Below are 15,616 nucleotides of genomic sequence, written 5' to 3' on the forward strand. Positions count from 1 at the left end.
ACAGGAGTGATATCAGTTGCAATACTACGCGCGCTATCTAAATCCTTAACCTTCGGCAGAGGCCATCCTCTATGGGCAGCGTGTATATGGTTAGGGTGACATACCTGCGCACATGGCATCGATCCGACAGATTGGACGGAGGGTTCAACGCGAAGATAACGCGTCCTATATTCCATAGGGTGCCTGTGTTTCGCGTGAATCACAGTGACAAGCGCGAGTGCTTCTTGCTGGATAAAAGTGCCAATCAGAGCGCAATCAACTCCCCTCAACAAATTGCTCTATACATTTGTTTTAAAGTGAATGTTTAGGATCCGAATTTCCCGTATTCTGTTGTCCTTCTTTTGACAAGATCATGTCAAACTCCTCCATTTCTTGTTTACAACAATATTTTCAACTTCTTTTCTTTTCCTTTCTCCGTTGCAGAATACAAACCATCACAGACACGATGAGTGAGGAATTCATCGTTGACCATGAGCGGGCCGCAATGGCGACAGAAATGTTTCTACATTTCTGTGCCGCAACCACAATGAAACAGATCCGGGGCCTATACTGGAACATGCTGGACACTATCGGCCTTCGGCCGGGCCCGTTGAACGAGTTTTACCCGAAGCTGAAGTCGACGATTCGTGACTGGCGTGCGCAGGCACTGTTCAAGAAGTTCGATGCCCGCGCCGCCCAGAAGGTGTACAGCAAGGGCAAGGCCGCCAGCAACACACGCGTCCTGATCGTCGGCGCGGGCCCGTGCGGTTTGCGTACGGCGATCGACGCTCAGCTTCTCGGTGCCAAAGTGGTAAGACATCCCGCCGGTGCCAGATTCCCCAGAAATCCTCGCACATTAACCTGCTGAACTCTAACGACGCTAATGAGTGTACATCCCCGTTGCGTTTTTTTTTTTAGGTTGTGGTGGAAAAGCGTGACAGAATTAGCCGTAACAACGTTCTGCATCTGTGGCCATTCATCATACACGATCTAAAAGCGCTCGGTGCGAAAAAGTTCTACGGCAAATTTTGTGCCGGTTCGATCGATCACATCTCGATACGGCAGCTGCAGTGCATACTGCTGAAGGTGGCCTTGCTGCTCGGCGTGGAAATGCACGAGGGCGTCTCGTTCGTGAAGGAGATCGAACCGGGTGACGGGTACGGGTGGCGCGCATCGGTTTCACCGGAGGATCACGCCGTGTCGCACTACGAGTTCGATGTGCTGATCGGTGCCGATGGCAAGCGCAACACGCTCGAGGGATTCCAGCGCAAAGAGTTTCGCGGCAAGCTGGCCATCGCCATCACGGCCAACTTCATCAACAAGCGCACGGAAGCGGAAGCGATGGTGGAGGAGATTAGCGGCGTAGCATTCATCTTCGATCAGCCATTCTTCAAGGCACTGTACGAAAAAACTGGTTGCGATTTGGAGAACATCGTCTACTATAAGGACGATACGCATTATTTTGTGATGACGGCCAAAAAGCATAGCTTGCTACACCGGGGTGTGATCATAAAGGATTTGAGCGATCCGGCCGAACTGCTCGCACCGTCCAACGTCGACAAACCGAAGCTGTACGAGTACGCACGGGATGCAGCCAACTTCGCCACCAAGTACCAGATGCCGAACTTGGAATTTGCCGTCAACCATTACGGTACACCGGACGTGGCCGTGTTTGACTTCACCTCCATCTTTGCCGCACACAACTCGTGCAAGGTGACGGTGCGCAAGAACTATCGGCTGCTGTCCTGCCTGGTGGGCGACAGCCTGCTGGAACCATTCTGGCCAACCGGTTCGGGATGTGCACGAGGTTTTCTGTCCAGCATGGATGCAGCGTACGCGATCAAACTGTTCGCCAACCCAAAGAACAGCCTGCTGGCGACGATCGCCCAGCGGGAATCAGTGTACCGTTTGCTGGGGCAGACGACGCCGGAAAATCTGAACCGCGCCTTCGGTGCCTACACGCTGGACCCCTCGACACGCTACCAAAACCTCAACAAATCATCGGTACAGATTGCCCAGGTCAAGCATCTATTGGACACGGACGATCTGGTGCTGTTGGAGCAAACGTTCTTCGATAGTAATGCCATCGCTTCCAGCGTTACGCCCGCTACCGAACTGCCAATCAAGCGCAAGCGACGAACGGTCGATGTGGTACCGCTCGGTGCCACGCTGTTGCGTTGGCTCAAGTCGCAACTGAAGGATAACGGGTTTGTGCAGGAATTGAACGAGCCAGGGGAATGTTTCACTAACGGAAAGGTGCTATGTACGCTCATCCATCGCTACCGGCCTGATTTGGTTAATTTAGAGGAGTTGACCGACTTCAGTGCCGATGTGTGCAATGAACATGCGTTCAATATTTTCGAAAATCAATTGGGTGAGTTATAGTCGTTCGAATTGGCAACTTACGTTAGTTTCATAACTATGTTTTAGGAGTTATCTTATTAATTCTTTGTATCTTAATATTTCATGGTCACCAGGCATACCACGCGTAATGTCTGGCCAAGAGTCAGTAACGTTATCGGGCGTGGATCCAAAGGTGTGGCTTAACTATCTCGAACAGATATGTGACGTGTTCCGTGGTGAGATACCGCACGTGAAGCACATCAAGCTGGATTACGCCGAGTTCAAGCAGAAGCAGGAATCCAATGTCGATGCCTGGGCGAAGTTGGGACGTATGGCCGCGGTCCAACGTATGGCAGCGATCGCTAGCGGTGTCCGGCCGCCCGATGGCGATCCCGGCACGAAAGATATCGTCCCGGTGGCAACATCGTCCGCTACGTTTGCGTCGCGTGGGAACGCGAAGAACTACTACCATCCGAACGCGGAGGAGGAACGGTACAAGCGGGGCCACGGTGGGGTTGCCTCGCCACAGAACGATACGATGCGCCGTATGCGCAAACGCCGTAGCAACGAGAAGTCCGGCAATATCGTAAGTATCGATAGCGTGCGGATATTTCTCATCTCCATCTGTCTTAGTTACTTTGCTTTTACGCCACCGTTCACTCGCATGATCGGGTACAGTCGGTTCCTGCAGCACCAATCTTAGCCAAAAACAAAAAATAATAATATGATGGCTTTGATAAAAACAAACCGTGACGGGACAATCATACTGATATCGAATGTCACTAAACGTTCGTACCAGGTGAAAAGAAGTTAGAAGGATTGCGCCTTACTATCTTCGGGCGTCATTTCTATCTACCGCATCATCGTCCATAGCCGTATCGATTTATTTGTGTTCGGCTAGAGTAGTTAGTTTTGTTGTAATTAAAACGCTTTTTTATTCAAAATATTGGTTTATATACATTTAACACTAATTGAAAATAATCCCAATATCAAACAACATATAACGTAGGTTCCATAAACGCTTTTGCTCACATTAATTTTGTTTAAACATGCATTTTTGTTTCCTCTGCAGCAACACAATTTTGTCACAACACTGATTTTCTATGTAATTTTTCGTATTTCAAATGATATTAAATGCAATAATCATATTTATAATTGTAAATATATACTGTGTGCTTGCACATATTTGTATTTCTGTGGACGATGATGCGTTGATAGGTTTGGCGACTATTTATAGGTCGATTATATTGCACATTATATATGTTTATATGTCACATATTGTTTTATTCATAACTATTCAAACTCATAACCAAGTATAATAGTATATGAGGCGTATTGCTTTATAGAGCATTAATTATAGATTAAGTTTCAAACGAAATCTAGTTTCCCGCTTGTACAGTAGCGCATAACAATGTATATCATTCCGTGATCGATTAACAACATCCTTGCATGTTTACTTGTCACATCTTGATCTTCGCCTTGAGCGTAAAGAGACAGCTCAATCGTACTGTTGAAAATTAAATTACTGTTGAGGTAGCGTCACAACCCGGTTGTATCATAACTGTTGTCGCTTTGTTTTATATATTTTACTTTGTTTTAAGCTTCTTCCTATAAGCGGTTGTTTCGGTTTTGTGTTTATTTTCTTCGTTTCGGTCCGAGTATCATTGCATGTAATAAATTGTGAATAGTTTCATATATAAAACAAAGAGTTCGAACCAAAATTCTTAATGCAATGCAATAGTCAAACCACCATGGTTTAATAAACTTTCATTCGCTAAAATCATCCATAAGGCTACTAATGTTATTCTTCAACGTCCATTATCGGTAAGCATACCGGCACTCACCGTCTAGTTGTAACATTCCATGCACACCACACCTACCATCATCTGCCCAACTCACTCACAACAATTAACACAAAACACTAAAAATATGTATTAGACAACAACAATTGTGTACAGTGACAGTTATGTTATTCAGCAAGACGGCAAAAAATTCTGTATTCAGGCTTCGTTGACATCGCATTCTGCACATTACTCTCAAACAAGCAGTCGTATCGTACTCCACCCATAAACCCTTGCTGAGATGGTTCACATATGCTGGACGGAAAAATGAAATCTCCTTCCAAATGTTACCCGTGTCTGGAATCGTCAGAACAGAAAACAAAACCTGAGGATGGTGTGTCTTGTCCCGGTCCCGTGTCGCATCTATTCATCTTGGCCATCGCCTCGCTGTGGCTTTCCTTATTTTTCTCCCCTTCTTTTCTATCTCAACCATCACAGGAGGAGCGGACACGGCGACTGCAGGAAATAGAGGCGAATCGGCTCGACCGTCAGTCGAAGCGCCGGGAACAGCGCGCCCAGCAAACGCACAACTTCTATAAGAGCATCCACATGCTGCAGGCAAACACGTTGCTACGCGAAAGCGATAGCCCGGGTGCGTTCGAAGATTATTCGCTCTACCTGTACCGCCAGTCGGCACCGGAATTTAACGATCGTGTCCGCGAGCTCGAGTTGAAGCTGCGCTATCCCGTAAGCCTTATGGATGCCCTGTTTGTTTTGACGTGTTACCATTTTGCGAGCTGTTTGTTACGTGTTTAACCTTCCCCGTTGAATGATGTTCGGAAGGCTTCGCAGCGGCAACCGTTTACCCTAACAATGCCCGCACTCTCACACAATTGGCTGGCGTGTTAGTTGTACCTTTTCTGCTCTACCTAAACAGCGTTGCATCCCGTCGCAATACCACCAGCTGAACGCGCGATTGTAAAGAGTAGCAAACAAATCCGCTGAACGTGTGTTTTGTGTGTGTTTTTTATACCGTTGTGATTCTGTTGTGTGTTCTTCTAACCGTTGTCGTGTTGCTGTTTCCGATATTAAAGGCCACCATTCGCGATGTCAAAACCCTGCTGAAATTAATGCTTATGAAAATAAAAAGGAAATCGCGGAGATCCTTGATGTACTAGACATTGTTTGTTTGACATTGACATTGTTCCACCACATTCGATATTGGACCACGATGATTTGCTCTCCGATGTCTTAAAGAAATGTGTTAATTATTAAGTGAAAAATCCTCTTTTCCCTTGTTGACTAATAATTTTCTACCTTCTTTCCAGAGTAATCTGTCTACTAAACACCTCCCTGTAATAAATGAAATATAAAATGCATGCTTTTTTCACTTAAATAATATTAACCCAAAGATTGCTGAATTTTTCTCTATGTTTTTAGATTTCCCTTTATCATTTCCTTGCATGTTGCATGCGTTATGTCTACAGTCCCATCCATTTGTTGACGGTTGCTCATTATTCGCTAAGTATATGTGGTGGCAAAAATGAAACATTAGTGGTGCTTCTGGTAATGTAGCGAAAATATCCCATGTATTTAATTTGGTTCACCGACACATACCACACGAACACGTCCCCCATACACTTACTAGTTGATGCACATATGTTAATATAATCGTTATTATGTAAACTTGTATACAACGCAACACCAGTCACATTGAAACTCTAGAACAACAACAATGCCTTACAGTATACATGGATCTAATGGGAGGATGTCAGCGAATCCCCCCATTAGCGTAAACTATTCTGTTCGATGTTCACTAATTCCAACCTGTTTTACCCTCGGTAGGATCGTGATCGGGGTCTAGCAGCAGCATATCCACGCGGATTAAACGATGGCGATCAGTTCAGCGACCGTGTCCGGTCGATGGAGCAACGGATCGATGGCAAAGCGTTGCCGGTGGTGGAAAAGAAACCGAAGGATTTACTGCGTGCAATCGGCAAGATCGACAGCAGCGACTGGAACGTGAAGGAAATCGAGCGCAAGATCGAACAGTCCAAGAAGACGACCGATATCGGCAAAAGCCGCGAACGGGTGCCGAACTGGAACCGGGAGCAGTTTCTGGCCCGCCAGAATCGCTTGATGCAGCCGCAGGACGACGAGAAGTACAAGGAGATCGACAGCTCACTGAAGGCGATCGACAAACAGCTGAAGGAGGGCCACAATCTGGATCTGGGTGAGCGGGGCAAAAATAAGGTCGCTCTGATTGCTGGCCAGTTGCAAACTTCTAAACAAGCCCAAGCGAAACATCAACAGCAGCAGCAGCAGCAGCAGCAGCAACAACAACACCAACAGGTACAGCAGGCTCAAAAGTCGGTAAGTGATTTAAGTGAACTGTGCAGTAAACTGATTTATTATTTAAATTATGACACTATCATTATTGTAGGGTATGGGCACAGTCCGGGGTTCGGTATTGGGAAACGAAGGGTGGTTGGTATAAACCGGTGGATTTGGTGATTAGTCTAAGAACAGACGGGAATAGCATTGGTCGTTGAACGTGCTAAACGGACAAATTATGAACAGATCAGACCACTAAAGAATCGGATAAATCGGATCAGAAAGAGCCAGAGAACGCCTAATAGTGTCAAAATTCTTCAAGGAATTTCAAAGGAATACTAATAACTGAGCGTCTCGTGGACAGAAAAAAAATCTTCAAAATAAATCAAAAGTTCGTCAGCTTCAACGCTTCTACTACTTCCGATTTGCAGTTTTTATTTCCCTCTCGATATGCAATACAATACGTCAATCAAATTAGTAATGAGGATAATTTTAGTAAAAATTCGTGGTAGACTCCTCAGGAGGGAGATTGTTGGGGCTTTTGGGGTTTTAGGTTAATTATCAGGTTACAAATTTACATTTTGTCAGTTCCAGGAATTTTTCACAATTCCCTAATACAAATCTTGATACTTACAGAACCAAAAAGCGCTGGTCTTGACGGCAAGCGGTGTAGCTGAGAAGTGTCATTTCTGCAAGCAGCGTGTCTATTTGATGGAAAAAATTTCCGCAGAAGGATTAACGCTGCACCGTTCCTGTCTGAAGTGTCATCACTGCCATACGATTCTACGCCTCGGTTCGTACGCGTTTGATCGGGATGATCCCGAGGGACGGTTCTACTGCACGCAGCATTTCAAGCTGCCGGCAAAATCACTCAAACCAGCCTCGCGCAAATCGCAAAACAAGCCGCGCATCTCAGGCCCTATTATTGGACGTGTATACGATGCAAGCGATGCGGGCGTTCGGGTCGGTACAATCGGTACGATTACAGCCACCCCAGAGCAGGGTTCGTCCACGGTGGACTATCTCGCGCGCAACCGAACGCCCGATAATGATGATTCGGACGGTGAGGCGAATATGGAGGTGATCGATGAGAACGAATGGACCGACCGTAACTTTGGCACCGAATCAGAACTCTCCGAGGCGGAGCTGTCCAGCTCGGACGAATCGGACACGGACAGCGAGTCGGATTATGAAGAAACGGCAGGTTCACCACTGGGCGCACAAACGCTGCAGCTTGCTTCGGAATGGATCAGCGACAAACGGTTCTCGAACATGGTCGATAGTGATGCCGATTTCTACAGCTACTCCAGCGAAGGTAGAACCTGCTCAATAAAGCGTGCGTCAATAGTAAATACAAGTTCAATTGATAAATCTTCTCTCACACTTTTGTAGATGATGATGCTGAATCACAAACGGAGGGTGAAGAGTTGGCTCGTGCTCGCGAGATGCGCCGACAGGAAGTGAAACTGATGCCACCACCCACACTTCCAACCGATACCGAAACTGAGGTAAGAACGATTCGTCCCTGTCTCACTATGGCCGCAGTTTCCGTGTTCTATTTTCCCCCCATTCCTAGCACAACATAGCAGGACCTTTTTTAACGCAACTGACGGTGGTATTTATTCCCCTTGTTGTGAATGGGATGCCTGTTCAGCTTTGTAGGTGATAGACCGGGGATAGATAAATATTACAAACGTTTTTCTTTTCGTTTTTCTTTATCCACACTCTGCGTGTAAACATTCTCCTTCCCCAATTAAATTCAACGCATCACGCCATTTGTTATGGCCACACATGCCCATTACCATACTGATCATATTCTTATCAGGTCGCCACCGTACAGAAAGTTTGCGAGAGTAAATTCAGTGAGGTGCCGAACGCGGGGTCGGCCCCTTCGGTGACGCACAAAGCGCCGGAAGAGAGCGTCGAGGATCGTGCGATTAAGGAGCGCATGCTTAAGAAGCTGAGCGTGCGCGAACAGTGGCTGCACGCGCAAAGTTCCTCTCCTGACCATGGTGAATCGAAATTAGCGGCAACAGAGGCAGCAACAACCGGTGGTAGTGATGCGGGCAAAGTCAAAAGTACCTCCTTCTTCGGTGGGCTCATGAACAGCTTATCTACACTCATCAAACCGAAATCACAGAACTCACCACCAGCAAGCACACCATCCCCACCTCCACAAAAAGTGTCTCAACCGGTGTCACATACGCTTGTATCACAATCGCCATCACTTTCATTGCCTGTCGCAACACAATCGACTTCGGGATGTACTTTCACAGCAGGATCTACACCACCAACCACTGCAAACACCGGTGCAGGTCACTACCAAGCTGCTATTCCACCGTCTCCAAAACCATCGTTGAAGGGTGATAAGATCGTACCACCGTCGCCGGTGGGATCGGTAAAGCATTCAAAAACCATACCATCATCACCGACGCCGTCGCTTAAAAAGCATCGCAAACATGTGAAATCAGATGCCTCACCGTCGCGCAACAGTGAGCGGGAATTCGAACGGCTGGTACAGGACTCTACCAGTCAGCTGTCTTCCTCCCCTCACAGCCAACGTTCCGGGTCAGTTCTGAGCACTGCCAGCCGGTCTAGCCGGCAGCGTGCGACACCGACCAAGGACTCGCGTGATGATGCCGATGAATTTCTACGCCAGATCAAGCAGGAACAGCTAGAAGCAGAAAAGCGTTCCAAAAAGCAAGAAGCGAAAAAGTTCAAAAGTAACATGCAATCGATACGATCCGCCGTTGACGGAGGACCCAAAGTGGTTGGAGTTAAAAGCGAACAGGATGTGGCGAAGTTCTTTGCGGAAAATCAAAAAGCTCAGGCAACTAAGAAACCTAAACAGCTTCCGAACAAGGACGTAACAGCGTTGCAAGCGAATAGTTTGGCTCGTTATTTCCCGGGTAGCTCTGGTGCAAAGACTAGCACCACCGGTACACCGTCGTCGGTGTCGAGTGTGGAAGGTTCACCCGCCTTAGGTCGCAAGAAACCGAGCGAGGTGGACCTTCTGAAGTATTTCGGACCAGCCGGTAATGGCAAGTCGAATACATCCTCAACGCCACCGTCGTCGGTAGTGTCGCCGGTTATTTCACGCAAGAGCAGTATTGAATCACCGGGACCAATACGCAAAACGATTACCAGCGCCACTTTAGCGCCAAAGCCACCCGTTGTACCTTTGCCGCCGAAGAAAAACATTCTTGCGTTTCAGCCGATCAGAAAATCGAAAACCGAAGTCACTATACAGGCGACAGAGCCGAAAAAGAATGTTCTCGCTTTCCAACCAAAGGCACCACAACCCAAAGCGAATACAACACCGAAACCCTCCGGGTCACCAAAAATGGAGGTGAAGAAAATCAGTCCTTTGTCCACAAGTTCCAAGGCGACGCCACTTGTCGATCCAGATGAGCAACTGTTTGAAGATCTTCTGCAAGATGTAAACGATGAGCTGGTTGAAACGTTTGATACGATAGTGGAAGAGTCAAGATCGAACAAATCGAGTCCAAAAGAGACGAGAAAGAATAAAGCACCGGCTACTGCAACACGCAAGCAATCTCCAAAGAAATCCAAGAAACAAACTGGAGGTGCCTCTTCTACGGAGGTAAAAGCCACCACCGTTACGGGACAGAGTGTGCCAAAAATGACCATCAAAAGGCCACCGTTTAAGATAACGATGCCAGTCAAGATGCAGGAAACGCTCGAGGAAATTTATCTTGCCAGCCTGTCTAAGCTAGATACACGTTCATCCTCACTGATTGATCTTACCAACCTCACAACATCGACGGAGACGGTGGAAGCATCTGGTAGTAACATTGTACCAACACAGTTAGGTAAAGTTTTGGAAGAGCCTGAACGAGAGACGCGTCAAAAGTCAAGTTCGCCATTGGCGGCGAACTCCTTTTCCGCGGCCTCCCGTAACGGCGACAGTGTTGAACTTACTTTGCAGCCCTTTCAGGCCCCCCAGCAACAACAGAAGCAGCAAACGTCGAAAGCACCAGCGAACCGGCAAGCGAAAGATGCGAAAGCGATGCCGATACCGCCAGCGAAGACCACGAGGAAGGAGAACAGCACGTCGACGATCCCAACAACAGCGAAACCGGCAACAACGACGACGCTGGAAGCGAAGTCGGTGAATGGTCCATTGGAACTGGCAGCAGCAAATCCGAAGGGTGGCAGCCCGGTGAGCTTGGCAGCGAATCAAGCCACTCCGCCATCGGTTGGAACGCCAGCAGCTTCGAGGAAAGTTATTTCTAGTGTGCAGATTTCGTTAAAACAGTCGGCACCAGCTATTCCACAGGAATCGAACACTAAACAGCGCGATAGTACATTGAGCACTGATTCGATGAAGGTAGCTGCTACGAAACTTCCCGTCTCGATGCAGACGAAACAAATACAGCATGATATTAAGCAAGATCCAACGCATAAAAATGTCACATCGAGTTCGATTGCGAAGAAGATTGAACCGACATCTTCGCCACCTGTTGTTAAATCTGCTTTCACGGCCGTGTCTAAGGATCCATTGTCCCAGAAATCTATCTCCATGTTAGAGTTGCACCGTACGCCAACAGTGAAGAAACAGGAAGAGAAGTTAGATACATCCACCACTATTTGCAATGGTTTTGCTACACCCATCGCAAAGAGAAAACAACAGCCAGCAGTAGATAAAAAGGCTAACAAACCAGTACCGAACAAGCAAGACTCTTCTCCCGATGTAAAGCATCAGAAGTCCGAGGAAAAGGATGGAAATAAACCAACTAAACCGCAAGCCCAATGTACACCATCACCGCAAGAATTGAACAAGTGTGTGGAAAATGTCTCGGACAAGAATTCTAACGATGGAAAAGGTGTCCCGCCTTCAACTACACAAACGCCACATGCTCGTTCTCGTACACTATCATCTGACGAACAGTGCTTTGAGGAACTTCGCAAAAAGCATGAAGCTCTTTTTGCAAACCAGCAAAAGGAACAACCACAGGAAGTCGTAAAGCCTCCTACACAGGGAGCTGCTATCGCAACGACGCCAAAAACGCTCTCGGATGTGCGAAACTCGCTTATAGCTGCACAACCGGTCGCCAGCGTAACAACCACATTGGAAATGGACGAGCGTATTGATCCCCACTATCGGGAGGGTATTAATCAACTGATGATGGAGCTGATGCCAGGTGTTGCGCTAGATACGGATGTACCAATACCAAAGCAGCGCCAAAAATCCTCCTTCCAGAAAGAGCTTCAAAAGCTTCAGCGAGCGAATTCCAACGCTGTGTGTGGTCCGTCAGCCGAACCGCCGAAACCTTCGCCAACTAATGACACCGAATATAAGATGGAAGTGATCCGGACGGCAAACACTGCAAAGTCAATCGGTTCGGAAAAACGGCAAGGAAGTGAAGAAAAAATGCAAATACGCCTTGAGCGCTCAACGCAAATTAAGGAACAGTATGCGAAACCAACAAATGTATTGCCATCCTCTGTTCCATCCAATGCTGCTATTACCAATGCCAAAAAGCAAACCTTCGTTATGCCAAACGTACCTTTGGATATTGATAAACATCGGGGTATTCTAAGTCGAGATACGGTGCCAAGTAAGAAACAAGAGATTAAAGACTTTGATGATTTGTTGGAAAAAATTGATGATGAAACCGCTGCGACAGTAGATATTGATTTAGACGAGTTGCTATCCGACGCAGATGAAGTACCGAAAAAGAATGTCATTAGTTCTGCACTTGGTGAAACTAAGATTCCAGACAGAAAAACAGAAGTGTCTAGAGCGGATAAACAGGGTCAAGTTAAGATGGAATCGAAAACGTATGGAGGAACAAGCAGTAAACGTATGGAGGCTCCTGCTTCGTCTAAACCGGTAGACAATGTCAATACGAAGAGTAGTGTAAATACCAGCTCAAACCGTCTGTCGGAAGCAAAGTTGAACGAAACTATCTCACAGTTAACGGAAAAAATGAATCAAGCACGTAAACCCGGTAAACCAACTTCATCTCAAGCAGAGCGAAGCACTGAATCGGAACACTCAAAGGATATGTTTACGAGCCTGTTCAACAGTACCGATGCGTCCCAAACTGATTTGGACTTGTTCGAGGAACTGTGCAAGAAGGAGGATCCAGAACCGAAGCGAAATCGATCCGATTTAGTGGACAGTTCTACCATCGCACGATCATCAGGATCGCCTACTGCTGCCATAATGCCCGACGTGATCAGCTCCACGAAAAAGTCTTCCATCGAGGAACCGAAGGCGATGAAGATTCTCGAATGTATAGACACACTTAAGCAAGGTGCTAATGCCTGGATGAAAGTGGACAATGTTATTCCAACCATAGTACCACTGGTAGTGCCACCTCAAGAGATACAGGTGTACACACTCCATACATCGCAGGAAGAGGAGAAAGACACTCAGCCCCAACCTTCAACGCAGGGTATGTCGGGCGATTATGCACACATCCTGAAGGACATAACGTCCGGACTGGTAGGAGCAGATTTTGCAGCACCGGTTGTGTATGAGCCGCCTGTACGCGAGGAACCAACGCCACGAAAGGAACGCCACGATTTTCAGGCATACAAACAACTGCTGGAAGAAAAATCGTCCCGCGAGGAACCGATCCCGATGACTAGTGGCGTTACAGCGGTGGTTGAACCACAGCCACAGCGTCCTCTTCGGCGCCAGAAGAAGTTCGACCGTACCGACACTGCTTCGCCAGTCCGTGCGTTCGACAACTCCATCTGTATTGATCCTTGGCGTGCACGAAAATCGGCCAGCATCGAGAACATTGCGATCGAGCAGGTGTTTGTGAAGCAGAACGATGCGGTAGTGGACACGTTCTTTGTTGTACCGGAAACCAGACAGCAGTCCGCACAACGCTCGTCTAAATTACGCCGTTCGAAATCGTACGACCGTCTTGCGGTACCGATGAGTGGCCAAAGACGCGGTTCTATGAAACAGAAACAATCGCTCGAAGAATTGCGCGACTTTGGATACGATGTGGAGCCATCAGCACGGTCACGCCATTTGGTTGATCCACGACTCCGGCACATTGAGCTCGACCTCGGTTCGGATGAGGAGCTTGCGAGTCTCCGCGACCATCCCGCAAGACGCTGGCAGACTGGTGCTAGTAAATTCCGCAAGAACAAGTCTATGACGGACGTGGCGTCTGGGCGTTCCGCACGTGGTAGAGATACCCGGGCAGTAGAGCCACCTAAGGTGGACATCGATCGTGAGTCACCAAGACCTCGCACGACCGACTTCTCCAAATGGGAAGCCATTCTCGATAGAGGGGTCACGTATTACGAGGGTGGAGCGAAACCGAAACCGGATATTAAAAGCTTGGAAAAGCGAATCGAAGACTTGGACGTGCGTCGTGCTCGTCCGTTGCGTAGGAAAGCGATCCCGAAAGACTACGATCCGGACGAGTACGTGCCACGGATCAATCGCCGAGGAGCTGATCTGTACGAATATCCCGATCCAACTCTTCCACGTGACTACGATCCGGAAGAGTACGTGCCAAAGCCGGCTCGTGCGCATGCCCTTCCATCGCCTCCGGGTCAGCCTCTGCCACGGTCATATGATCCGGATGAGTACATCCCAAAAGCCAACAGACGGGAACCACCCTGTTACGAAGTCCCGGTTGCGATACAGCGTACCCCAGCGAAATACTATAAGGACGCATACTACCCGTCGGATGAGATGCCGGTCCATTATGCGGGACCTTCAGTGCCTCTAGGTCGATCCAAGACAGCCACACACGTGCCAACAACAAGTGTAGCAGCGCCAATCACTACCGCTGCAGGCAGAGGAGGATACGAACGTGAACCTCCGTCGCGTGATATTGCACGCTCGCAATATTCCCGCCGATACGATGCAGAGGATCGTCACATCGTCGATCGTAGCCATAGGCTGCACGAGAAGACGAACAAATTCATACGCACCCAGCTGACGCGGAATGATCCGAACCCTTATATACGCGAAATGATCGAGAATGATAGCGACGACGATTACCACTATCCCACGACTAGTGGAGCAGCCGGTTATCACCATCAACGACCTGCACTGAGCAGCACCTCAAGCAGTATGGCGTATGGAACTGGATCGACGTACGGTAGTTCTGGGGCAGCCGCTATGAGTCGTATCCAGACTAAGGCCATCACACAACCGTCGCGCATGCTCCAGTACAGTGGTCGCAAAGAATATCCGACGACCTCGACCATATCTGGCACCGGTAGCCGATCAGGTGCCGGCACCTACGACCATCGTCGCCGTGGTGGTGGTGGAGTTGATCCATCGCGTACACGCGAGAACTGCAATATTTCGTAACGCTTGACAGGTGGAGCGACCATTCTCTACTGCTGTCCCTGCCAGTTACAAACCTCCCATGTACCCTGTTGTTCTGCACACCTTTCTGGGCTTTTGATAGAACATTACCACCATCCCACAAAACCCACCATTGGACAAAGCTGTTAATGACATCACAAAAGCACCATGTTTGCCTCACCCATAATCCCCTGATCGTCGCGACCGTTTATTGTACGCCTTTCCCAACTACCCACACTCATTGGATATCATTTTGGGGGTTTGGCCATAATTCCCGTCAACAATTCAACGTCGATCACGTGTTTGTATGTGTCTGTTTGAGTGTGTGCGTGTGTGTTTGTGTCTTTTTGCATATCATCAAAATCGATCGAGAATGTCCCGTCGTGCCTAAAAAAAACAAAACAACATCTGCTCCAACCATCCATCTGTGTGATAACTTTACAAAACAAAAACCCAAAAAGTACAACTCACATCAACCGCCAACTCTGCCCACTACTCTTTCGAAACCCAACAATTGCTACGCCAACCAAAAAACGAAGAAGAAAAAATTGGCCAGTGTTTTGCTCTCTTCTCTTCGACTACCTAAACCTAATTGTCCACCTGCTGTTACTGTACCTGGGTATGATTTGATCGTGTTTCAAATCGGGCTAATATTCGAATAATGAGAGAGAGAACGAACTCGCACCCAACGTTATCCACAACCAACTGTTTCCGCGCGCGCGCACACACACATTGTTTCATCTCTGCTGATAGCACTGGGGAAGATAAAGCCCTCAAAAATCGTCAAGCATATTGAGAAAAAGAATTCGTGCGAAACTGACGTACTCTCGGAGGTAATCTTTGCTGTTTCGGTGTGACGATGTTA

At 47.8% G+C, this 15,616-nt stretch overlaps 1 protein-coding gene across 1 annotated transcript; it reads left to right on the plus strand.

Annotated features, from left to right (window-relative positions):
- The first annotated feature begins 445 nt into the window (after positions 1-445).
- LOC128707290 (F-actin-monooxygenase Mical-like) lies at positions 446-14,754 on the plus strand. The gene is made up of 8 exons (XM_053802245.1): positions 446-790; positions 898-2,353; positions 2,457-2,908; positions 4,602-4,850; positions 5,949-6,476; positions 7,074-7,752; positions 7,830-7,945; positions 8,263-14,754. The coding sequence occupies exons 1-8, from the start codon at positions 446-448 to the stop codon at positions 14,752-14,754; spliced, it is 10,317 nt and encodes a 3,438-aa protein (XP_053658220.1).
- The last annotated feature ends 862 nt before the right edge of the window (positions 14,755-15,616 follow it).

This window comes from Anopheles marshallii, chromosome X (assembly GCF_943734725.1).
Source record: "Anopheles marshallii chromosome X, idAnoMarsDA_429_01, whole genome shotgun sequence".
In the NCBI taxonomy this organism is placed as follows: Eukaryota; Metazoa; Arthropoda; class Insecta; order Diptera; family Culicidae; genus Anopheles; species Anopheles marshallii.

Bases quoted from the DNA above. Each gene is read 5' to 3' on its own strand.
- LOC128707290 (XM_053802245.1), top strand. From the start codon at position 446: ATGAGTGAGGAATTCATCGTTGACCATGAGCGGGCCGCAATGGCGACA. The intron at 2,354-2,456 runs GTGAGTTATAGT...CATGGTCACCAG, and splicing joins TATTTTCGAAAATCAATTGG to GCATACCACGCGTAATGTCT. The intron at 7,946-8,262 runs GTAAGAACGATT...TATTCTTATCAG, and splicing joins CAACCGATACCGAAACTGAG to GTCGCCACCGTACAGAAAGT.